Source organism: Porites lutea, chromosome 14 (assembly GCF_958299795.1).
Source record: "Porites lutea chromosome 14, jaPorLute2.1, whole genome shotgun sequence".
Taxonomy (NCBI): Eukaryota; Metazoa; Cnidaria; class Anthozoa; order Scleractinia; family Poritidae; genus Porites; species Porites lutea.
In genome coordinates this window covers 12,659,625-12,683,901 of record NC_133214.1, presented here as the reverse complement: position 1 = coordinate 12,683,901, position 24,277 = coordinate 12,659,625, and the positions used below count along the sequence as shown (strand labels likewise).

The window sequence follows — 24,277 nt, the reverse complement described above, 5'->3', positions numbered from 1 at the left end:
AATGATAGATTGTATCAATCAATCACGACTGTAAAACTTCATGTGGACTGATCGAGGATGGTTTATTCTCCAACTGGAGGTTCGTATTGTTTTTGATCCTCGGCTGCAGGACCTCCAACTTCTTGTACTTGAGCTTTTCCACTTTGTATTCTCGTTTTTTTTAATGGATAACTGATACCATCGTCTTTGCTAAATTAAGTAAGGCGGCACTCTCAATTAAGCCCTTCGTCTCTATCTATTAAGCCCCCCCTCCCCTCAAATGTGTTTGAAATAAATAAGCCCCTCGGGGGTTTAGAAGAGGATTGACAATATTCTCCTCCGAACTCTTGAACGTGGTAAATATGTACTTTTCCTTTCTCCGGTCGGTTACTACCCACCTTAATCCATCTCTAACTTTGTCAAGACTGTTGAATAATTTGAAATGGGTATTCAGTACTTTCCTCCTTTGGTCGGTGTATAACTCCAGAGGAAATAATATTACCTCAGCTCTCAAGCTAATAACACTCTACAGCGTATATTATACTTGGAATACCTATTTGACGATTAACAGTTTTGTTACTCTACGAAACGTGTTTTTGCTCCGAAATAGTAAAATGATAGATACATTACCTCGCTCGCTCCCAGATCGTAGGTTAGCTCAAGGCTCTCGGAAAACTTGAACGCGAAATCCTGGTAAAAGTGCAAAACATTCTGCATTCGTTCACGTGTTATAAAGTAAACGTCACAGTACGTAAGAGCTCTGACGTCACCATTAGATCTTCGAGCAGGTATCTTGCGTGATATGTCCTCACCAAAAAGGTCTCCTTTTCCTATAAAGCAAAAAAAATGATCAAATCCCTCAGACTGAATTTTTAGCGTTCCCAACAAAACTCTTTCCAAAAAGTAACTAGACAAGTGTACAAGTAGACAGTGGACTACACACGCGCGCTTCGAGCAGCCCCATAGCTAAGAAAATTTGGTTATCTATCCATTCAAGAAATTTTGGTAGTCACGTGACCGCACGTCCGCCTGACCGGCCGTCCATCTGCACCACAGGCTAACCAATGTAAAATTTCACACTTTCTAGCAATTTTGGGACCCTGTAACCGGCCGACAACCTGATATTGCACATCCGTGTTGTGGTCAATTGACAGCTGTCAAAAAGGGGTATCTGCTAACCAGTATCACATGACCGTATCGCGGGCTCAGATGTCGACACATCCAGGTTACGTTTTTTTAAGTTGTCCGCTGACTGATCGCAGGCTCAACTCTTTGCAATTAATTGTTGCAAGTTTATTGTGTAAAGTAAATTATAAATTTATTAACGGGAGCTTCGCCTTTAGGCTAAATCTATATATTACCAGTATATAATTTTACAAATTCCCCAACAAACAGTTAAATGATATTGCCCTTTTGGGCAGAAGAGAACATGGAACTTTTGAACGTTTCGTTACAAAAGAAATTGAACAGCGGTCTTTACTACGAGGTCAATGCCGTCTACTCGTTAGTGTGTTTTAAGTGTTCCACTTGGCCACGTTCCTCTCTCCAGCTAGGTCCATACCAATGCACAGAGATGTAATCATGTGTCCCATTCAAGGTTTGTATCAATAAAGAATAGCAGAATCCAGGTTAAGGTGCACGCTTAACGAGTCGGCTGTCGCTTTCCCGGTAGCCTGAACTCTCTTAGCAAGCGAGCAATGCGAGAATGAGATGTACATGAGTCGCGTGCCTCAAAAACTCTGCGCCTTTTCATTGGTACTTGCTACTAAATAAATTAATTAGACTGTATGCTCCACAAAGCTACGTTTAAAACACAATGACATGAAAAAAAAAACAACAACAACAACAAAACAAAAACAGTAATGATAGAATTATTCTCCCAATTGCAACAACGCAATTAAGCTTTATAGCAGCAAATTTAAATAAACGAGTCCTCAGTTTCATCATCATATCCATTTTTAAAACGAATTTTACAGAATACAGCATGTTGTTGGGCGAGAAGACCTCAAGAAACTACCAGGCTTGTAGGGGAGGCCACCTCGACATCACAATATGATAAGAAATAAGCATCTCATAAACATCTTAATGGAATTTGAGCATGCGATTTGTTTTGGTAGTTCGTTTCAGAGTCTTAGAGCTTCAGTAAAAAAGTACTTTTCTCACATCATTTAGCTCAATCTTGATTTATTATAGTGAATAGCCAACAACTGACCTCTGTGCCTCACAACTGTGTTACGTTTTCACTCTTAGAACAACTAAAACTAACGCAAAAACTGTAATAGAATTACAATACTCTTACCAAGTATAGCAGCCACTGACTCTCCTTGGAGAACCTCCATCGAGCCATTTGCAATATAGTATATTGCATTGATGACGTCATTTTGAGCCAGCAATACTTCCCCTGGTCCAATATAGACTGTGCGCACCTGAAGCGAGAGCATTCTAAGGCAACCGCGGGGGGCCTGGGAGAAGGAGCTGAGCTCAAGAAGTCCTTTGTACAGATGCATACACACGTCAGACTGGAGTTCATCAGGAAATGTTGTGAGAATCTTCGTGGAAAAATCAGAAGCGAACTTATGGCTTAGTTAATTTTGGCAATGGCGTCTGGCATATTAACGTATTAGAATTGCCTTACTGAACTAAATGGTGGGATTCCTTTATCTAACTAACTAATCCTATAATAGTTTGGTAACAACAGTTTACCTCACCTTGGGCTACTCCAAAAAGTTCAGACAGGGGCTCAACCCGGAACCCTTGATACGGACTACAAGGTATTAACCACCGCCTCTCCCACAGTAGAGACCTTACGATCCGACAACGGCGACGTGAAATGAAAACGTCACTGAAAAAATAGACTCCACATCCTTTTAAACCAATTCGCGACTTTCTCAGGTCGCCCTTTCACTTAAAAGAAGGGGATTTATGTTGGAACTGGTAGAGGGGGCGGAGCCCGAGTTCAGACAGAGATGGTAGGATTTATCGCCTGGCCGTTCCCGTCCTCAAAAAACTTAAATTTTGGTCACTTCTCGTCGTAGTTGTGTAGGATCGCCCAAAACATCACAGCTAACAGTTATGAGTAATTTTCCCAACTTATATCCAACTAGGAACGAAACGAACTACAACGCCCTAAGTAGGGACGGCAAAGAAATGTACAAAAAGCGTGATCCACGTACAGAGTTGTTGTTTTGCTAACTAAACCTATCACTTTTTGGTGTTGCCGTTGCCTTCACCGTCGTAGTTCCGTCAGGTCCCTAGTAATAGTTTACAAGGCCGAAAAACACCAGGCCCCGGTTGTTCAAACGTCGGATAGCGCTATCCACCGGATAAATCACTATCCAGCGGATAAGTATTACGGAAATCAATTACGCTATCCGCTGGATAGTGATTTATCCGGTGGATAGCGCTATCCGACGTTTGAACAACCGGGGCCAGAGGGAGCTAGAGGGTATACCGTATGACGGAGGTGACCGAAGGACTTGAAGACACATTGTTGAATTTCTATTTTATCCCTGGTTTTATTTTATTTTCTTCTGTCTCAAGCAATGAGGTATGGCTAATATACAATTACGAGTTTAAAACAAAGCAAAAATAACTCCCGAATAAAATTGAACCACAACATTTATATGGGGGAGACTTAATCGTCAAACGCCATGTATGAGTAGATCTGAAATTTCTGAATAAGAAAAAAATATGTACGTGTTAATTCTTTGGGTCAAATAGAAATTGTTATCTCGAAAAACTCTTGAGTCAATAACTGAACCAAGACGAATCCTTTCTTTTATGTTTTTCACGTTTGACTTTTTTCTTACCTCACTGGTATCAACGCCCCCGGACAGTGACCACGTGGTGTGAAAGTAATCTTCAAGTCTATTGGCTAAATCCTGCTCGATCCTGTGTACCCGTATGAACTGTTTGATTTCGTTCGCGCGGGAATGGTACCGAACTCGATTGGCATAAAGCTTCTGAATAATGGCGGCGACATTTCCAAATATGGCAGCGTGCATTAGGGCTACATAAAGGTAAAAGAAAAAGGTTATTTGGTGTTTCTATAACGTTTTCTGAAAAATATACAAGAGAACTAGTTCATAGTGTAAATTTAGACAATAGGCCCTGTGTAGCTTGTCCATTTACGTGGTACACAACCGTCATGCTTGATAGCAAGGAAGCACAGGGACACAATTTGAAATTAGTAATTGCCTTTGTTTGTCTTCTCCCAGTGCGTTCCTTGCTCTTCAGCATGACGGTTTTGTGCTGAGATATACTTGTGATGGATACTTTTTATACACTTCATAAAACGGAATTTAGGTTTCTGGGAAACTGCCCACCTACCCCTCCCCTAAGTCATCATTAACACTTACTTCTCACTGAGGGCAAAATGTTGGGTTAGGGGAGGGGTAGGTGAGCAGTTTCCCAGAAACCTAAGCTGATCTGATAAAACCTGAGAAAAAGCCTTCGCTCTTACGAAATTAATCCCCTTTCCATGGATTAAACTAGGAATTCAGACAGGTTGTTAAGACAAGGAGCATGTTCAAAACTGACTTGAACCATTCAATAAAGTCGCACAAATGGAGTACAGATACACTAGAGGATAACAAACCTCCTATCAGCATAGTCACCACAGCAAACACCTTCTCACTATTTGTGTTTGCTGCAACATTGCCAAATCCGACGGTGGTCATACTGGTCAGCGTAAAATACAAGGCAGTGACGTAAGATGATCCCTCGTCGGGTCCAGACCCCAGTGTAAAGTTACCGTATGGTTTGTTGATTGCTTCGCCAAGTGCATAAAGCCAACTTACTGTTGACTTGTCACTGATTTCGGATAAACCAATCACATACCAGATACAGGCCAGCCAGTGAGCTACCATAGCAAACGCTATCATTAATAATGTGAGTAATATTGCACTGTATTCTGTGTAACGTTGAAGTTTCCGGACCACACGAAACAGACGAAGTAGCCGTCCACACTTGAGAAGCTGAATGAGAAATCCCTACAATGGAATCAAGTTAGAAAGTTGTGGTTAGAGAGAAGAAAGAAATAAAGCAAATTTCAGGAGCTAAACGATTTAAGGTCAGTCATTTTTCAAAGAGATTCTTTGCTTTATTTTTTGGCGTTGACAAACATCTGCTTACAAGAAATGACGTTTTAAGTTAGTACAGCGGACCATTGCCACTTTAAAGTTTCCCACAATACATTTTCATACCCTAAATTAAGTAAAGGTATTGCCTTTAGTTGCACATAGAACAATTGTGAATCCCCAGATAAATTAAAACAAATTCTTATTCCAAGGATTAAAAGCGGTCATTAAGGCTACATACTGATGTGATCAAGCTGTCATGTAGGAATTCATTGTTTGCTTTGTTTTTTTTTTACTGTGGTATTCACTGAGAGAAAATTAGCTTTAAAGCTAGTTAGCCAAGCGTTAGATGGAAGATTCGTAATTTATCGTCACTAACTTGTTTCTTTTGTGAAAATTCAAGGTTAAGAAGAAATCAGCAATTTTATTGTTATCAGCAAGGAGTGTGAGGGGGATAATTGCATTTGAAGAACAAATCCCAGTATAGTTTACCCTGCACACTCTCAGTATTAGTTAAGGAGACAGTAGAGGAAATGTATATTTTGCCTGTCACGCGGATGTACTCCCGCGTGTGACTAGAAACACGAGTCAAACAAAACCTCGTAAATCTCCAAGTAAAGCTCTAACGAGCAGCGTTTGGGACTGTATAAGAATTCAGATCTAGCTTGAGCTTGGTATTCTTTTCAGTTTATAATATGAGTAACCGTTCTTTAGAGGAAAAGGGTTCAAACTTATTCAGTTTAAAGCATATACAGCTAATTACATATAATTAAAGTACCTCGTTAAATGAAGAGCCTTTTCTATCAAATGTTGAGTTTGCCTGGATAACATAAAAAACGGAGAAAGCTATTAGGAACTAATCATTTAACAGGGAAATCTTTATTTCTAATAGAGTAAGATGGTTTTCCTAGCAAAAGGTCTGTAGGTTTAGTCGTTACGAATTTAACAAGGTAATTCCTTCATTTAGCTATTTTTTTTTGTTACCTAGGCCTGAAAATGAAGGTCAACCCGGTTGAATAATTAAACGATTTACAAAGAACCGAAAGTATGACGCGTTTGATAAACAGGTAGCCATTTTTTAAAATAAAAGGCACGTCAAACAGCGATTCGTCAAACACGTTACAAAAGCTACGAATTTAGGAATTACAGTCATTACCGTAGCGCTGAGTTGAGGACAATTTTATTTTGAATATCAATTTAAGTTATTTTAAATCTGCCGGTCTTAAAGCAAATAATATTAGTTATAATGACAATTATAACTGGATACAATTTCATTAATATGGGGAGGATTTTTATTCTTTCCAATTTTTTAAGGTGGTTTAACATTTAATGTTCTTGACTACCAGTAGTCTAAACGTAACGTACACTGCACTACACCTACCCAAGATTGATTGAGAAAATACAAAGCTTCAAAAGGTAAGGCGGCCAAAAAGTCCAAAATAAACCATCCCTTGAGATAATGAATCGCTATCTTTCTTTGATCATAAATAATCCTTCCACTTGTATCCACAAAAGAAGTTCTAAAATGCACCACAATATCCATGATAAAAAACAACTCAATGACCATATCGAAGATAATAAGGTCCCTTTTTCGGTCGTTTCTCCTGAAGGCCACATTATAAGGGACCATGACTGCAATGTATGTCGTTAAGATGAGAATCCACCAATCCCAGAATCCTTTGGTGTTGCTGTAGTGAAGGAAGAGAAACTTGGATTTTTTGTCCGACTCTCGCTTGTATTGCGGAAGCCGTTCAGCATTAAAAGAGAAGGACTAAAAATAAGAATAGACAAATTAATATTCAAACACTCTAAATCCTTTGATATGCCATTCTGTGGGTTATTAGCTTATATTTTATTGAGAAATTCAGAACAACTCTCATAACAAAGGAAAGTAGAAGAAAAATAGAGCTTACACCAGTTTTATCCAAAGTAACAATTTTCATGGTGATAATTTTTCTTATTTATAATAATAGCCTTTTATTGCTATCAAAACCAAATACTAAAACCTGTTTACAATTAATTTCGTTTATATTAGTAATACAACCACTACTACTACTACCACTACTACATTAAATTAGTTCGTTTCAATTCCAATTTCACACAAGACCGTTATTTCATCACATGACTCAGTCTCTATTTTTTAATTAAAGTATCTACGAGTTCCGTTTAGCTTTTTTTTACTTACCCTGGCTCGTTTAATTGGTCTTCGTGGGTTGGTCTTATTTGTAGGAGTCGTGCTCTGTTGGTATTGTCTGGATAAATGAAGGAGAACATCGCGGCTGAATTTCCTGGAGCGAGACCGGCTCAGCTTTTGTTTTTCACCCACTGAGGCTGTTAGAAAAAACAAGAAAAAAAATAGCAATTATTCCACGAGTGCGCGTTGGATATGAGATAGTAGTGGGCCAACGAGGCGCGTAGCACCAAGTTGGCTATATAATCATCTCATATCCAGCAAGGGTGAAGCGCGAGTGGTCAATAACTGTTTTATTAAAAGCGCCTACAAAATATGGAGAATTCTTCCCGACTTTATTTACAAAAACAAACGAATTTTCAGGTTGTTTTTAATTTTGAGCAGACGCGTACAGTTTACCATATTTGGAGAGCTAAGCCAATCAGAACCCTAGAATTACATTATCCAATGATTCAATTTTTAAATTATAATGATCATTAGTTTGTGGTGCTTATGGTTATAAAATTGTAGTCAAGGTTAATTTCTATTTAAAAAAGTAGTTCTTAAAGGTGATGCTACACGGGACGATTAGCAACGACAATTTAAGCGCAACACAGCCTTGCAATGTTGGAACAATGTGTAATCATTCGAAACAATGTCGCAACAATGTTGCAAGGCCGTGTTGCGCTAAAAACCGTCGTTGCGAATCTTCTCGTGTAACATCACCTTAAAACACCTGGCCTCCGTTCACACTACATCTGACGAATTTTCGACCGGCTACAAGATATTTGACCGGACACGTCGTTCACACGGGACCTTCAAATATTTCGCTCTGTTCACACGGAACGTTGAACGGCTAAGCGTATAAATTTTCGTACGGTTAAGGTGATTCCGTTTGAACATAACACGGGAACGCACGAATTTTCAACCGGTAGAAAATTCGTCCGATGCCGTGTTAACGTAGCCTTAGTACGGACAACAGAAACCCATGCCAACTTTGGGAAGCTTCCCACCTACCCCTCCCCTAAGCCAACTTTTACCCTAAGTGAGAAGTAAGTGTTAAAGTTGGCTTAGGGGAGGGGTAGGTCGGCAGACTCCGAGAAACCTAAATTGATCCGGAGATTCTTGCATAGCGTAAAAATATGAAAGAGCTTACTTATGACGTTGATACCCTATTTTAACGTCAATTGACAGAAGTAATGTTTAAAGTTAAGTTTAAGTAATGGTCCGTGTAAAAGGTAGGCAGGCGAACGGCAAAAGTGATTAAAAGGTGCTAACTTTTAATCATTAATTTCAATTAAATCAAGCGTTCTGATTGGCCGAAATCCAAAAATCGCCAAAAAAACAGTCAGAAACGTGACAAAAACACCTTTTTTTAGCTTTATTTTCCCCATTCCCCTGTCTTATACCTCACGGCCAAGTTTCAGCATTGTTCTATGCGCCAATCAAAAGTTAGAGCGGAAAACGTGCAACACACGCGCGACCTTGTTGTGACCCCATCTTAGTGTGACACTTGAGATGTTAGGAAATTTGTCTTTTACCCGAAGAAATCTCGTCAATTTCTTCGTGAAAAATCTGCATTTTTTCTTTATTGAATATTTATCTCAAATTTACTGTATTTTATCATCGGAGTGATCGTCAAAATGCTCTTAAACATGGTTTGCTGCCGTCCTCGACATGCCGAGTCGCCATGTGGGAATTTGGGCCCGGCGTAGTTGTTTTCGTTGTCAGGCCGGATCAGGAGGAGATCAGAATAATTGTGGCACTAGAAATTGGAGTACAGCTGGGCATAAAAGGAGAAAGCGAAAGATTTGTTGTTTTTACAAGGATGAATTTATTTCTCGAAAAGATGTAGAACACTTGAGCTTGAGGTAAGCTGAATTCAATAGATTTTCGCACCTCCGCGCGCATTATGTGTTATTCATGTGTTTGCCCCTTTCGAAACTTCCATATTCCGTGTATCTTTACCCATCTTTCATTCGATTTTTTTTCTCTCTAGACTGCTTCATCAAGCGAAATGGAAGTTCGCCGTGGACCTTAAGTTAAAATGAGCGAATTGAAATTTGTGACACGTTTGCATTTTGTACCTTTGAGTTCTGAGACGGAGAATACCGAGACGGAAGCCGCTTAGGTATCATAAATAGTTGTCACTGGTGTTTGAGTTTCTCTTGGTACGGAAGATCTAGCGAGCACGACTGTAGCTTGCCTTTATTTTTTCCAAGGACGAGAGAGATTGTAAGAAGGATTTTTATAGAGTAATATCAAAACCTTGAAAACAGATAAACTGTAGGAGAGCTTTTTCTGAAACCCGATTATCCGAACATGCAGGAATTTTTTCTATCTGGGCAACCTCCCTTTTTTTTTTCCAAAAGCAGAACATTTAGATAACATTTGGATTTGATTTTGTGTACTTGTTGTTGTTCTGTATGGTGGCCGAATATGAACGCGCGACATTGGCGCGTTCGCCAGATTGGCCACGTGAGAGTGAATTGCTGCTGTTTACGATCATGGTTTTGACATTTCTTTTGTGAGAGCCGACGTAAATGTTGTTCCCAACGTCGCTGATTGATGTAACACTGTGCTCATCTTCGTGTAATTTCATATCAGTTTAACTTCCTCGGGTTTGGCGCATAGAAATCTTTTAAATTTTAGATATGTTATATTTTTCAACATAACAAAGCAATAGACGAAATAAAAAGTTGTTCGAATGAGTCTTAAGCTATCTTAATTCAACTTTAAAATTCAAATTTCGCGCTTTTAGCTGTATTGACCAATCAGAGCATTCAGATTTAATTTGATTAGAGAAATTAGCGCCTGAAAAATAACTGACGCTATTGCCGCGGGCTATTGTTTTTCTGCCTGCTTCTTAGCTGGACCATTACTTAATGCAACTACCCCACCCTGGGGTGTTTCTTTAAGGAAGAATTTAAGTAAGGTGCTTGAGGTCGGCGGTAGACGCACAACTATCCCAATAGGCGCCAACGTTTTGATATCATAAAGTAGCCCTGTTTTCGAATTTCGCGTCTTATTTGTTCTAAAGAATCCGCCGAAGTTTTATTAAGAATCCTGAGTCACTCCTGGCCAAAGGAAAGAAATAAACAAATTAAAGATATTTATTGCAATTTTATAGATAGCATACCCACATCCTGTTCAGGAACCTCTCCACTGATTTTTCTTTTTGTGACGTCTTTGTGTGAAGCAAGAAACAGCACAACGTTCCCCTTTTCGTTCTTGATTGGAACAATATCTAATAAACACCAAAACGGAGATCCTACAAGAGAATTTAAGGTCGGAATAGTTATATACTTACATATTAAACAAAGACAACTACAAAAATAAAAACAACGACAACGACAAAATCAGCGGTACCAACGATTCTTCCAGAGTCCGAATGCTAGGTTAAGCAAGAATATACTTTGGCGCCCACAGTATCACCAAATTCAGTTATTAAACACTAATAAGTACCTTTCTGGTAGCAAAAAGTTTCAGTGAATTGACAGCTTGTTGATAATATATTTAACTTAAAATCTTAGCTTTGACGTAACATTGCTTCACTTATTCAAATTTCTGTCCTTTGACAGCGACGAATGCTCGGAGAGGCCTTCATAAATAGTTTGTCTTTGCGGCAAGTCAAAAGTGACGCAATCGGCCCGGTGGGGCATTTCTACGTGATGTACTTTAGACCCGTTTATCAATAGTTACTTTGTAGCATTTGTCATCTCTGTCTAAAGGCAAATTAAATTGCCTTTTCTGAATGGCTAAAACAGTAAATGCTTCATACATGTCTCCTTTCCTGTGATAAATAGCTAATCGCAAGCATTGCACAATCCTGCACATTGGCTTTGACCTCGAACATTTTCCAGCTATAAATCTGTTTTCAGAAGTTCTGAGTCACACTTCTGCTTATGCCAAGTCATTCACTGTGAAAGGAGACCTCAGTCAAGCCTGCACTATATCCCCCATGCCTTCTTGGTGGAGTGTTAAAACGAACTTCGAGATGTTTGATTTGTGATGAAAGTCTAGATATTGGTCGAGTCTCCTCGACCAATCAAATGGTGGATGAGCGCTCTTTTATTTTTCAGGATTTTATAAAATGAGTGTTGAGTTTTTTACTAAATATATTTATAGCCAGTTCACTTTAGTCGTCGGCTTTTGTTTAAGCTTGTTTTTCAGTTTTTTTTCCGTCGACAATATGTAGATTCACAACCAATAAAATTTTGTTTTCTCTGGTAAGCGAGACTTTCCTCGGAGGGCATTTTTTTTGACAATTTTATTAGCTACCACGTTGGCCTTTAAATGGATCTGCTCCCCACCGTGAGGCATTTGCAGCGTTCTGAAAAAAAAAAGACAAAAGACAAATGGCCGACAAAATGCCAATGGATATGGACACGCTTAGGCTTGGAATTGTCTAATATTTTAATTATTTCTGCTTGTGTAAAAATCCGATTTTCGTCTGCTCCTGATTGACTTAATTTTCCAAGACTGAAATCTGTGGCTGATCGAGCTCAAAGCAAAAGCGTGGGGACCTCAACAATTACCTTCGACGTTTTTTTTGTATTTCGTGAGAACTCAAGCTATGAAGGAGATGACGCGTGCACCGTCTTTGAATAGTTTAATTTACACATCTAGGATGCGACTTGTGGTACTGTCGATTGTTAATTCCGCTCAACTTTGAAGTACCCATTTTGCTCCTTAAGTCTGATTTCTTTCCTTTATATTTCTTTCCTTTGCTCTATATATGAATTGTGCTTTATTCACCATCGAATGATGCTTACTTTTAGTTTGTTCATTATGTAAATGGGTTATGTAACAAAAAAATTCAGTTGTTCAATATGCAGAACATTCAATGCAACTCTACTGCTTGTTGGATCACGATTGTTAACTTTCCCTAAAAACGAAAAAAAACTTTTCCTGCTTGTAAACTGGCAGCTATCGGCTACATTTTTTTAAGTTTGATCACCACACTGGATTCGACTCGTTTTGTAATTCCTCGTCTTTAGAAATTTTAGGCATGCATCGGCCTGCATAGTCAACAATAATTACCCTTCACTTTAACGCACATCGTTTCGTCCCATGTAAAGTATTAAGACGGAATCCACCGGGACATTAAGTATTTGCAGTGGACAAAAATCTTGTACCAGAATAATTTAAAGCATATTGCATTCTTTTTTACATTTTTTAAGGGCTAAAGATGTAATAAGTTATCTGTAGTAACACCAAAACAAATTTCTTATGGGAGCCCGAGAAAATGAGTGTCAAATTTCACAAAGTTACATCTTACACATGAAATTTTCAGAAGTTTACCTGTGCCCCCCTCACAATTCTGGTGAAATTTGACATTCATTTTCTCTGACTTTCATGAGAAATTTTCTTTGGTGTTACTACGGATGATTTATTTCATCTTTAGCCCATGAAAAATGCAAAAAAGAATGCAATATTCCTTAAATTATTCTGGTACAAGGTTTTTGTCCCCTGAAAATTAAATTTACCTAGTTTCCTGCTAGATTCCGCCTTAATCAAATACAGTCTTGAATTCCAGATTCCACGCGGTGGATTCCGGATTCCAGGTATTGGAACTTCAACTTCAAGTGAATCCCGGATTGAAATCTTTATAGGGATTCCGGATTCCTTGAACTGAAGTCCGGGTTTTAAAACCCACGATTCCAAATTTCCACAAGCAAACATTTCCCGGATTACGTAATCCGAGTTGTTATACAATAAGAACGCCCACAGGCTTTTCCGCTGATATTAATCAAAACTACGGGAGTTTTTCATTTGAAGAATACGTAAAGCTTCTACTTATTGGCTTATTAAAAACCCAAACTGATGTTGTAAGATGTAGTTTGTTGCTTGAGGTGGCTGTTAAGCTGTGTTTTATGGTGCATTACTTGTTTATTTTGAAAATAGGAAACATTGCTTTAGGGTTAACGCGTACCATTTACTATGTTTTAATGAGCTCCTATAGCTCTATTGTTTCTAAGATGCGATAAGATGATTGCACAGTAAAGATTTCTTTTTCTGGAAGTTGTATTACTCTCGGACATATGACTAATTCCCCGCCCCGGAGATCAATATAATGAATCTATTTACCTGTGGGGCTACATTTGTAAGATACCTTCGGGATTAATTTAGAAAAAACGATTAGTCTGAGCTTTTAGTCCCCTTGCCTTGTTAAACTGGGGCTATAACACGCTATTTATTTGCTATCTTTTTCAGTTTAAAAGAAAAGCTAAAACGTGTTATCGCATCAGTTGTATTCCTAAAATAATAGCGCTTCTTCGAAAAATACCATAATATTCTCAAATTGCTGTTTGGGTAGTGCAAATATCGTGTAAATATCACTTCTGCATTATCATTTGTGCACGATCTGCAGGTGCATTGCGCCCGTCTGTCGCAGATTTGCATTTTCAGTGTATTTGCGTGCAAAGGCAGTTTTGCTAACGTTCAACGTTGGCTAAAGCACAGTTTAGTTAGTACCTTTGTCTTTTTAATACGTTCAGGAGTTTGATAACGAGAGAAGAGAGTTGGAAGGACTCTTTAATCAGAGATAAAGCTATAAGTTCTAGTGCAAGTCTTCTATACGTACTCTGAATTCTATTATGTCATTGTAACAATTATGCATTTCTATTGGATAGACATGGATTGAAGTGAATTGAAAAAATTGAGCCAACTTCTTAGAAGTTTCTGATCATGTCTGCAAAAATCAGCGACAAAAACTTATTTTGGATCGCTCCTTGACGAAATTTGCTTGATATCTTCTTAATAACTCTACAGGAGCAATTAATGACGACGTCAGCACAGATTAGAATGTCCTCTGATATTATTCCCTTTCTGGTCATCTGCGTACACTTTAAATGTCACCGTACGAGAACCTTCTTGGTAATATTACAAAAATTAATCTATTTTTCAATGACGTAGCATATAAAACTTCAAAATAAATGAGAGACATTTTGGCGCAACTTTGGTGATGATGAAATAGTCGGACAATTAAGTGCCTTTCACGAAAACGCAATTCAGTTTAACTTCCTCTAGCTATTGGTATCATCACTATGTCTTTTGTGCTTCTCACTTTTCATAAAAAACATTACTTTTACGCTGTCCGTTTAAACAGATGCTTTGAAAAGTTGCCACTGTTGATGGAAATTATCTGTAAATGTGCACAATTTTAAATTAATGACCATCTGGCTCAGTGATCTACTGATTATTAGATAGCTCTCAGACTTCTAGAAAAGGGAAGATGTGCCTAGGCTCTGTTAATTATGCTCTAACTTGAGTCCTGGGATAGATTTTTAATACCGTGGTCATAATCAGTTGAAAGGTACAGAGCATTTCTGTCAAGTGGTACTATTTATTACACTGTAAAAGGTGCATCTAGTTAGTAATCGAGTCTTGGGACATAATCCTTAGGTGTAAGCATTAAAATCAGGACTTTTTTTCTCCGTCTCTATGGCGCTGTTTATTATCGTGCTTTTCAAGGTGGCCAGCAACCAGTCTGTGAATAAAATCTTTAGGTGAAATCACTCAATTGAAAACTATCGAGCAGTATTTCTTGTGACCAGCCCTGATAATGGTGACTCCAATTTTCCAAGTTTGTCTGACTATCGTATATAATGATGTGGGGCCATTTTCAATAATGCTGAGCATTTATGAATTTCGAAAGCTCAATTACTTACGGAGAAGAAAATTTTGGTTGGATCGTTTTCCAAGTGTTCTAAGGGCTGACCAGAAAAAGAGTCACTTATGTTTGGCTTTATTTTCTACAAAAGCAGATTTATGTGGCTCATATTTATTTTTCGTTTCAGTGTTAGGCATATTGGTTGCAAGATGCTTTGAAGCAACTAGGTTTAAAATAGGTTAATGGTATCAATCACCTTCATCGCAAATGCTTTTTCACATTCAAACTCATTCTTAGTCCATTATTATCCCTTTTGTCAAAATAGGTGGTCCTCACTTGACTTAAACCAACAATTTCAAATTCTAAAATTTTCGATCATTTTTCAATTAAACTAGCATCAGGTGCCGACAGCTGCTAGTGGGATACTTACTTACATGTAAGCCTTTTCCGATTTTCCTTTTTCGGTACAGCTTTGTAACCGAATACGAGCAACTAGTACATGTAAATGTTCCAAACTGAATTAGTAGAGAGGATTTTATCGTCTATCTGGCTGGGAGTATTCTAAAAGTGTATGTGAACATCATTAAGCTTTCGTTGTTATTGGAAAAACGTAGAATTTTTTTCTATAAACGTGATGTGGGTTAATATCTTCAGTTCTATTTGAAAACTGATTGCTTTTTATGTGTTCTACAATTGTGCTTAAGACTCAATGTTATTTAAAAGTTAATGACCGTTAAAAGCCAAAAGGTTTTTAAAAGCTCAAACAAGCAATTAGTCATGTATGGTATAGCTGATTATAAGCTACTAAAGTCACTAAATCGTTTACTGTGGCTGTAGAAGAATCGCAGAAGTCATGGTTTTGAATGTCGTTTTTTGTTTCAGGTTTTCTTTTATAAAATTGCTTATACACATTTCTCTGGCAGTTTAAATCTGTGAAATTTTGTATATTCACTTTCAAAAAGTAGAAATTGGTTGGTTTTAAACATTTCTGGAAAATTTTGAAATATCACTGAAAGATCTAAATAAACACTAAAATTGGAATGACCCGACAATGCGATGATATAGGATCACTATAGCTAAATAAATATATATTTTGAAACCATGTGTTTGAATAAGCAATAGATTATGCTATAGTCCGATCTGAAATTTCAACAACAACATTAATTTCTGCCGGATTTTATGCAAAAATAAAACGATAATTACTATCTTTTTTTCCTCTGCCTTATTCAGGTAAATTGAATCTTCTAATGCAACCGATTATCAAGTCTTAAACCCTTCCCTTACTAGGCGAGCATTAGAAAATGTCTTTCGTTTACATCATGTCAAAAGAACTTGAACTACTTGCAAAATAAGACATCACGTTTTTACCACATTCGACGCACGTATACGAAAAGTAAAATGTTAAATTAAAAATGTTCTAGACGTTTTAAAATCCTCGAAATATATTTCGCTCTTTCGTGCAATATACTTCGAAATATATATCGAAATATATTTCGAGGATTTTATAACTTCTAGAACATTTTTACTTTTACATTTCGTATACGTGCGTCGAATGTGGTAAAGACGTGATGTCTTATTTTGCAAGTAGTTCAAGTTATTCGAACACATTCCTAGTCTTGGCATCTACAATTTCTCACAAACATGTCAAAAGACAAATTAATAAAGAAATCACGCAGCGTGCATTGTTAGGATATATGATGAAAACCTCTCTGCGTCGCTTCCTGAATTTCTCCTGTGAAAAAAAGTTTGTTTGAGGGGTTCCCTAGAAACAAATTACAAGAAAATTCACCCGAGATATGGTCTCTTCACATACAACCTTTTTCCTCAGTGTTTGACATGTGATGAAACACTACCTCTCGTGTTTGACATTGTACTTCCAGAGTGAGCAAATGTGGGATTTCTGCCGCCAATGTTTCAAATAGCCTCAAACCACTTTTTTTATTTTCTTTGATTAAAATGAAGTCAAATTATTTCTTAGGAACTTCTTAGTACACTTATTTGAGGTTTCTGGGAATTTTATAAGTAATGGGCCTTTTGCACAACTCAAACGGTCATATGATTCAAAAACACCTTGCTGGCCTGCAAACGACGCAGTAAACTCTTTAAAAGAAAGCTTATTAGCTTGTTGAATCATTTAATCTCTTTATTTTTCTTGTCCCTCTGCTTCGTTTGCCGTTCAACAAGGTGGTTTTCGTAGCTTTTAGTACCATTTGACCGTTTCCTGAAAAGCGTAATCTTACAATTACGTGGCTGGCTAGATGCACTTAGCTGGGCATAAGTATAACTATGACGTCATCGAAGCAAGGAAAAAACAACACGAAGAAGCAAGGAAGACCAAAACAGCAAAATTGAACTTATAATTTCAAGCGTCCATTTAGTAAATATCTTTTTATTACCTATTTTGTACCAGTTTGCAAGAAAGAGTTAATAGGCTTTGGAGAAAAAAAGGGACGTTATGTTGGCGAAACCGCGCAAACAACACATCGTTTATATGTTGCCCTCAAGACTATGTATTGAAAGTTTCTCAAGAATTAAGAAAAAGGTAAAGTCATTCTAACGAATACGTGAAACTCAGAAAGAAAGGAATTAAAAAATAAAGAATAAAATAACCTTCCTGTAGATATGCGATGTTGCTATGCTAACGTCTTTTATACAAAAAAAACTGACCTGTAGGGTCAGATTATTGTTTTTCAAACTCGTTAATTGGAGAAAAAGAAAAACACGGAGTTAAATATAATTAGGCTTTCTTTTTAAAGCCTTCCTTTGGTAACGAGGCGGTGTGGTTGGGGGGGGGGGGGGGGGAGTGGCGTTTTATGTGTAAATACTCAAGTTAGAGTAACCTTTTGCTAGACATTGACTTACTACAAACTTAACTGATTTTGAGAAAGTAACTGCAGAAGGTTGCTAAAGATGATGAGACAAATCGAGCAAAGATCTACACTTTTATTGCAAAAATAATCGACCTGTTTTGCATGAAAACGAATTAAGATTACCAAGAGCATTGTTTGCTTTAATTTCATTGGTTCATGATATTGTAGGTAGGGTTTTTTGTTTAAAAATGGTTTAGTTGTATCTTTTCATCACAGTGTAGTTACGATGAATGTTATGTAACATTTAAAGCTTTCAACTTTTAAATGGAACTAACTATAAAAAGTAAGTGGTTTTATTAAAGACTTAAGACATTAAGACTTTGATCCTTGAGCCGCGGTCCTGACAACGTAACGTATTTCTCTATCTCGAGTTTAAATAGCGAGAAAATTAACCTTCGGACATAACTGGTGATACTCGATGAAACGGAATGCATCATATATAACCGAACTTGAGTCTAATTTTGCTTCTTCCTTTTTTACGAATAAAAAATGTTAATATTTGTTCTATCATTTACGTGTATCTGGTGAAAGAAAGTTGTTTCAATAAACAGCTGAAAAAAGCTACAACTAGCGTATGTGCGCATGCAATGACCAGGTACATACATTATCAAAGGTGCGCTGCTAGTTGTTACCTAAGGATGTTTGGGTTTGTGTCATTTTAATATATATTATATAGTGCACAGTCATACATGAGCGGCAGTGCCGGTAATTTTCTTGTAATTGAAACTGCAAGATAGAAATGGAGGAGGGTTTTAATTCGTGCGTCTTCTAGAGACAATAATACTTTAGGCCAGTCTCCACCTTTTACTCAAAAAGAGGGGAAAAAATTATCTTGCCATTTTTAAAAGAAGGGTGTCCTATATATCTAACCAACACATTAAATATTCTGGAAGAACAGCTGAAAATATGAGACTAGGACTAGGAAAACAACACAAAAAAGAAATCTAACACAAAAGAAGTTAATGAAACGGATTAGAAAAGAAAAAGTTGAAAATTAGGGCTCGAATTCTAGGATGAACAATCGAACGATGCAAAAGTTCTCCTGGAGAGCGGTGAATATTTATAATACAAGATATTTTCAGTATCACAATCACAGTGCAAACAGATCTCGAATATGTAAAGGAGTAATGCATATTAAAGCATCTTGCTTAGCTTGGTAGATGGGAAGCTTGATTGTAACTGAGATTAGTCTTAACTAATTTCCGCATCTCATAAAACAACTGCTAAAAGGATTCACACTTCTGTTTTGTGTATAAAGGTTATCACAGAGCAAAGATGAAGGAAAATAACTGTTTCTCACAAGGGAGAAATTAGTAACTTCCTTGCTTGGTTCTCTCCTTTGAGAGAGACCAACGCTTAACCTCCCACGAAAATTGACTGTTTCATATCATATGCAACAGGCCACTAAACCCTGAAGGGCTCTTAATTCAAAATAACAGTTTTCCTAATTTTTATCCTTTTAAGAAATGCAAAATGCAAACGATCGGGGATAAAAAGAACATTTCGCAATGCATGAAATAACGTGTTATATCAATAATATATGGACTGACAATCACTTAGTTTAAATTGTCTCCCACGAGGTTAGAATTGGAATCAGAGACATCCACTCTCATTATATCAAAGAACATCTTTTCATCTCTTTTCGCAGATCGCTCCGAATTACTTCGTTCTGAATAAACATGTTTATATTAACACGAATGGAAAAAAAATTTCCGCCGCCGGGCGCGTGCACACAATTAAACTTTAAAACCTCGATTGCGACTAGCAACAATTTTCGCCCGGGTGCAAATTAGCAGGCTTGAGCTCTCACGAAAGGTGCATTTCCGATATACAAACAATTTTCCTCCGTAGTTGTTGAAAAGCAGGCAAAACTGCATGCAAAAATATAATCTTATTCAACTCCATATGTTTTTAAGAACTTTTGTAGTTGATTAGTTCAAAATGTAGTGGCGCATTCTGTGTCATTATTTATCACTTTTGAAAGAACGTCTTAAGTGGCTGCAATAAAATAAGTGCGGCACATAAAAACAAACACTGAAAGAGAGTCATGAGCCGCGATTATATTGGTGTTTTAAGACAAAAGAATGGAATTAATTTCGCCTCTACACTTGTTTGTGCAAGCCATAGATACGAAGCTTCAAGTGTTGTAAAAACTTGTTCTTCAAATTGTAGATGTGTAGTTCAGCTATCTCGGCCAAGATTTTGCGTCGAATCATTTTATTTTTTCTGGGAAACGAAAAAGATGAAAGTATAACTGTCTTTTAGTGTGCAAGTTTCAATATGTTTCACTACTTATTGTTAGAATATTTGTACAAATAAGAAATTTTTGACTAAATGAGTTGCAGTTATTAGTCCATTTTAACTGCCATCGTAAAAATTTTGCTTAACTTTTTACTTGCGCGCTAAAGAATTTGTATGGCTCTAAGCAAAGTGGCTCTCCTTTCTTTAAATAATGCACTTTTCGCACAATCGTCAGGTTTAACGCTTCATTCAAAAAAAAAACCTCCGGGAAAAATTGATTTAAATTAATTAAAATTTTTTCAAGGAACATTAAGGAAACCAAATTGACGTACGCGCCTTCATTTTCGAAAGCCTTCTTGTCTCTTAGTGATGTAGTGTCACTTTTGATAAGTCTGTCGGCTTTTTTGTTAAAGCTAAGCTTACAGAAGGCGTATCTGCATTATTGCTTATGTTGACCCAAGGCGCCAATTTTATATCAGTGTTTGTCAAGCTAGTGGCTGCTGAAACAAACGAACTTATAACGTAAATTACTCTGTCCGTCCTTTACAGATAGTTGAAATACTCCTTTAAAAAAATCGCGGACTAGGCACGTCAGAGTGTTATTCTATTCTTAACATAAAAGTAGACAAGCTTTGGCGTGCATTAAATACCCATAGCGTTATCTCAGTTATGTTTTACTGGACCAGTCGCGGTTCTTTTTAATCTATTTTTTTGTTTCATTTTTTGTACTGCTTCTGAAACTGTGCCATGTTTTGCTCCAGAGCTTTTGACGATATTTGATGGGGCGTACATGCCATTTATTGACCAATAAATTCCCGTTTTTGTTTTCGTTAGACGACCAAGTTGGGAAACCAGTTCAGAACAAATAATTATGAATAAATTCCCTTAAAATGCAAAAATACCACAGTAGAATTAATGCTGATTTCCCCGAATTAGATATATTTTCTATGGATACTCGCTAGAGTAGCTCATTGGTAGTCACTGAACGATGAAAAATTGAACAAATTGGCTTCTGTGATGGCCGATAATACGAGATTTTTGTACAATATGTCAATGTGCTAAATACTCGGCAAACATTTAGGTTTTCGATGAACCATGCTTTCACGTTTACAGCTTGTTACTTGAACAAAAAATTTCTTTTCTAATAAGAAAAACCCATAGTGAATTTAGTTCGATTTAGATGTTTGTAAATTAAGGTAAAATAGGCTCGTGTCAGTGGCGTCTAAATGTCCATTTAGCTTGAGTTTTATAGCGTCTATAAATGAGATAGAGAGCGCTGCAGTGTACGTATGCGAATATCTTCGCAAATCTTCTACTGAGAGATCATCGGAAAAGCGTACATCTAATATCCGACATTATTCATCGATTTGTAACAAAAAATTACTCCGTTTAAGAGGCTAAACATTTCTCATTCGTTTTGGCCGATTTGAATATTGACCCAGGGCTTCAAAAACCAAATAACCCGTCAATATAAGACATTGTTTTGATATGATATTTATAGCCTTGGTTTTTTCGTCCCGTATCACCAAGCTTTTCCTGAGTGTAATGTAAAAAAGTATATATCACGCACAGAAAACGTTTCTCATTGTCTTTTTAAGAATAACACCTACATTTTAAAGATTTCTTTTAGCGCACTTTACTTGTTCCTGGTTATGACGTCGTAGTATTCACCGGGCATACTATATTCACTATTAAACTGCGTTAAGGGTTTTGAGTTGGAAGTTGATATATCATAGCTAAAGGCGCTAATTTCTAGTGCTGTAGTTGATATGTGCAAGTAGGTCGATTTTACATCCTATTTGCTCTTTTTAACGAAGAAAAAGAAATAAAAAGAAATAAATAATAGTAATATCAAAGGAACTGCAGAGCTTCGGGGGGTATTTATTTAGTAATCTGTTTTAATAAGATGTATTCTTCGTACAATTTTCTCTCCAAGCTCTGACTTTAATATGCAGACTGCATAGCATCGACTTGTCAGACGAGAAAGCTTTTACGTCGCATCACTACCGAAAACAACACTTCCTTTTCAAAACATCGCTTACATGTTCTTTGAAACTACCTATAGAACTCATTGTTTAGGTAGGGAAATTGCTCAAAATTTGCGGCTTCCATATTGTCTTTATATTAAGCGTTCTTCGTCGGTCTGGCAGAGAGAGAACATGTTTTGTAGTAGAAATGAAGTGCTACTAGGTATTAACAACGGGGCCAAAATCAGTGTAATTTATAGAAGACTAAATTTATTATGGTTCCGTATATTTTCTCCTTGAAAATTAATCCCTTAAAAACGAAAGACATTTCGTTAAACGATAATTACAGAGCAACTAACTTTTGTTTTGATATTTAAGGACTATATTTTATTTTCTGGGCAGACAAATTCAAAACAGGAGGTCACCTCTGATATTTTATGTTAATGAAGCGTTTGCTTCTCTCGATGGGTGAATTTATTCCTAGATATTTTAAACACGCACTCACACTGGGCGAATCACAGCGAAAAAGGAAGATCACCGAGTAAAAGCTTCGAGATTCAAAGTTAAATTAAACTTTTTTTATTCACCAGATCGAAATTGGCGAGGGTAAATATTCACCCAAGACTAAGAGAGGTTATAACTTTTTATGTAAATTTTCGTCGACTTGTTTTGTAATTGTTTGGTAGTATTACGCTTCTTGAATGCCCAAACTTAACTGGAGCGTCCGATAAAAAATAACTAAAAATAACTTAAAAATGTGCAGGTGCCGTTTGAATTTCATCATCAAAGAGCAAGACAGAGTTATAGTAAATTTGTAAGAGGACTAGGAATTATAATAGTAAAATGAAGAAACCTACAACTTGAAAGTTAGTAATGATCCAGAGACTATATTTCAATGTAGCCGGATTATTAGGTATTAAATTAGATCGTCAAAAAAAATAATCCTCCAGAATACTAATGAAGATCTAGTGAACGTGATCAGCGCGAAGAAATATGCCTTGTTTCTTACCGTTTTTTTTGTAGAACATAATTTCCTTTTTAAGCTCAACCTGGGTTTTTAACGCCTTTTGGATACTCGCTATGTCGTCTTGCTTGGTCTCCAGCCCGTACAAGAAACTGCAGCCACAACTCCGGCGCATCAATTCGCTCCGGGAAAAACCAGTCAGCTCACAGAAGCCATCACTGCAGTAGACTATAGGGTAATTGTTCTTTTCCTGGGCGCTGCCAAGAACGAAGTTACTGTCTGAGGAGAGCCATGCGGGAAATTCTGAGTGTATTATTACTTAAATAACCAACTGGGCAATAAACGTTAGTTATCAACCAACCGTTCAATACTAGAAATGCATTTATTACTCGTGGCAGTCGGTTGTGTGCGCTAGGCGGCTGAATTTAAAGTAAGATAGCCATGCATGAAATACTAAGAATTATTACTTGTAATCAGCTGAGCAATAAGCACTTACGATGCAATGTCAAGTTAAGAAATTTTCAGTCGGTAAAACACATTATGCACCGTAACATTACCGACTTGCTAGCGGTGTGTTACGAACACTATTACTCATTACTAACAGAATTATTATTGTTCTCAGTACAAATGGTTACTTACTTCCTCGGTCGAATTTTTGGGCAATCGTTTCCAGAAACGTGTTCTGCGGTGCAAAGCGTCCACGACGAATAGGCATGATGTGTCCTGTTCGGTTACTAACGTCTTCCTTAGGTCGAAGTAAATTGGCCTTAAGCGCAAAGCGCTGTCGAGAAGCGCAGTAATTCTTTTGAAGCTGGCATATTTTGAGTGGATTTAAGATACATTATATTTATGTCTCGTGTAAATACTCTCTGGTAGACGGGAGGCGTTGAGCATATAAACAAACAGCAGGTTTTTCTTCAGTGTGTTGACTCCTTAAGTCCTTCCAAATTGGCACCTTACAGTTTCTCTGGCGGACCCTCTATAGTAGCTGTCAGCATGCTGCTTGCTCGCATCACGACATTACAAGCAAAAATACTCTCTTATGAGGCGCCTGGCTGAACTAAAATCAAAATCGCTTGTAATTGCCTCAAGAAACCAATCAAATTGAAGTAACTTAGTTCAGTTGTCAATCAAGCACGATCGATGGAACACCTGCCATTTGAAAGCGCGCGATTTAACTGCGAAGATTGAGTCAGGCTATAGACGTCAGAGGAGGATTGGGCAAAGCCGTAAGCCCCAGTAAATTCTTCTAAACGAACGTTCCACTTTTTAACTTGCAATACACTAATCCCAATGGCTGCTTACGACTCAAAGCCTCGTAATCCCCAAAGTATTCGATTATGAACTAAGATAAAAATGTTTTCCACGTACTTTCCGCATTGATGCTACTTTT

General features: G+C 37.3%; 1 protein-coding gene across 1 annotated transcript in view; it reads right to left on the bottom strand.

Annotated features, from left to right (window-relative positions):
* The window catches only part of LOC140924394 (uncharacterized), a 28,624-nt gene extending 4,727 nt beyond the window's left edge, over nucleotides 1-23,897 (bottom strand). Inside the window, exons 1-10 of the mRNA XM_073374424.1 lie at nucleotides 23,524-23,897; nucleotides 22,930-23,163; nucleotides 10,367-10,498; nucleotides 7,243-7,388; nucleotides 6,439-6,828; nucleotides 5,836-5,877; nucleotides 4,577-4,970; nucleotides 3,789-3,988; nucleotides 2,279-2,528; nucleotides 610-809 (exon numbers count right to left, since the gene is read on the bottom strand). Of these exons, the coding sequence (XP_073230525.1) occupies nucleotides 610-809; nucleotides 2,279-2,528; nucleotides 3,789-3,988; nucleotides 4,577-4,970; nucleotides 5,836-5,877; nucleotides 6,439-6,828; nucleotides 7,243-7,388; nucleotides 10,367-10,498; nucleotides 22,930-23,163; nucleotides 23,524-23,599 (2,064 nt within the window). The 5' untranslated portion in view covers nucleotides 23,600-23,897. The remainder of the gene's footprint in view (nucleotides 1-609; nucleotides 810-2,278; nucleotides 2,529-3,788; nucleotides 3,989-4,576; nucleotides 4,971-5,835; nucleotides 5,878-6,438; nucleotides 6,829-7,242; nucleotides 7,389-10,366; nucleotides 10,499-22,929; nucleotides 23,164-23,523) is intronic.
* Between the last annotated feature and the right edge of the window lie 380 nt (nucleotides 23,898-24,277).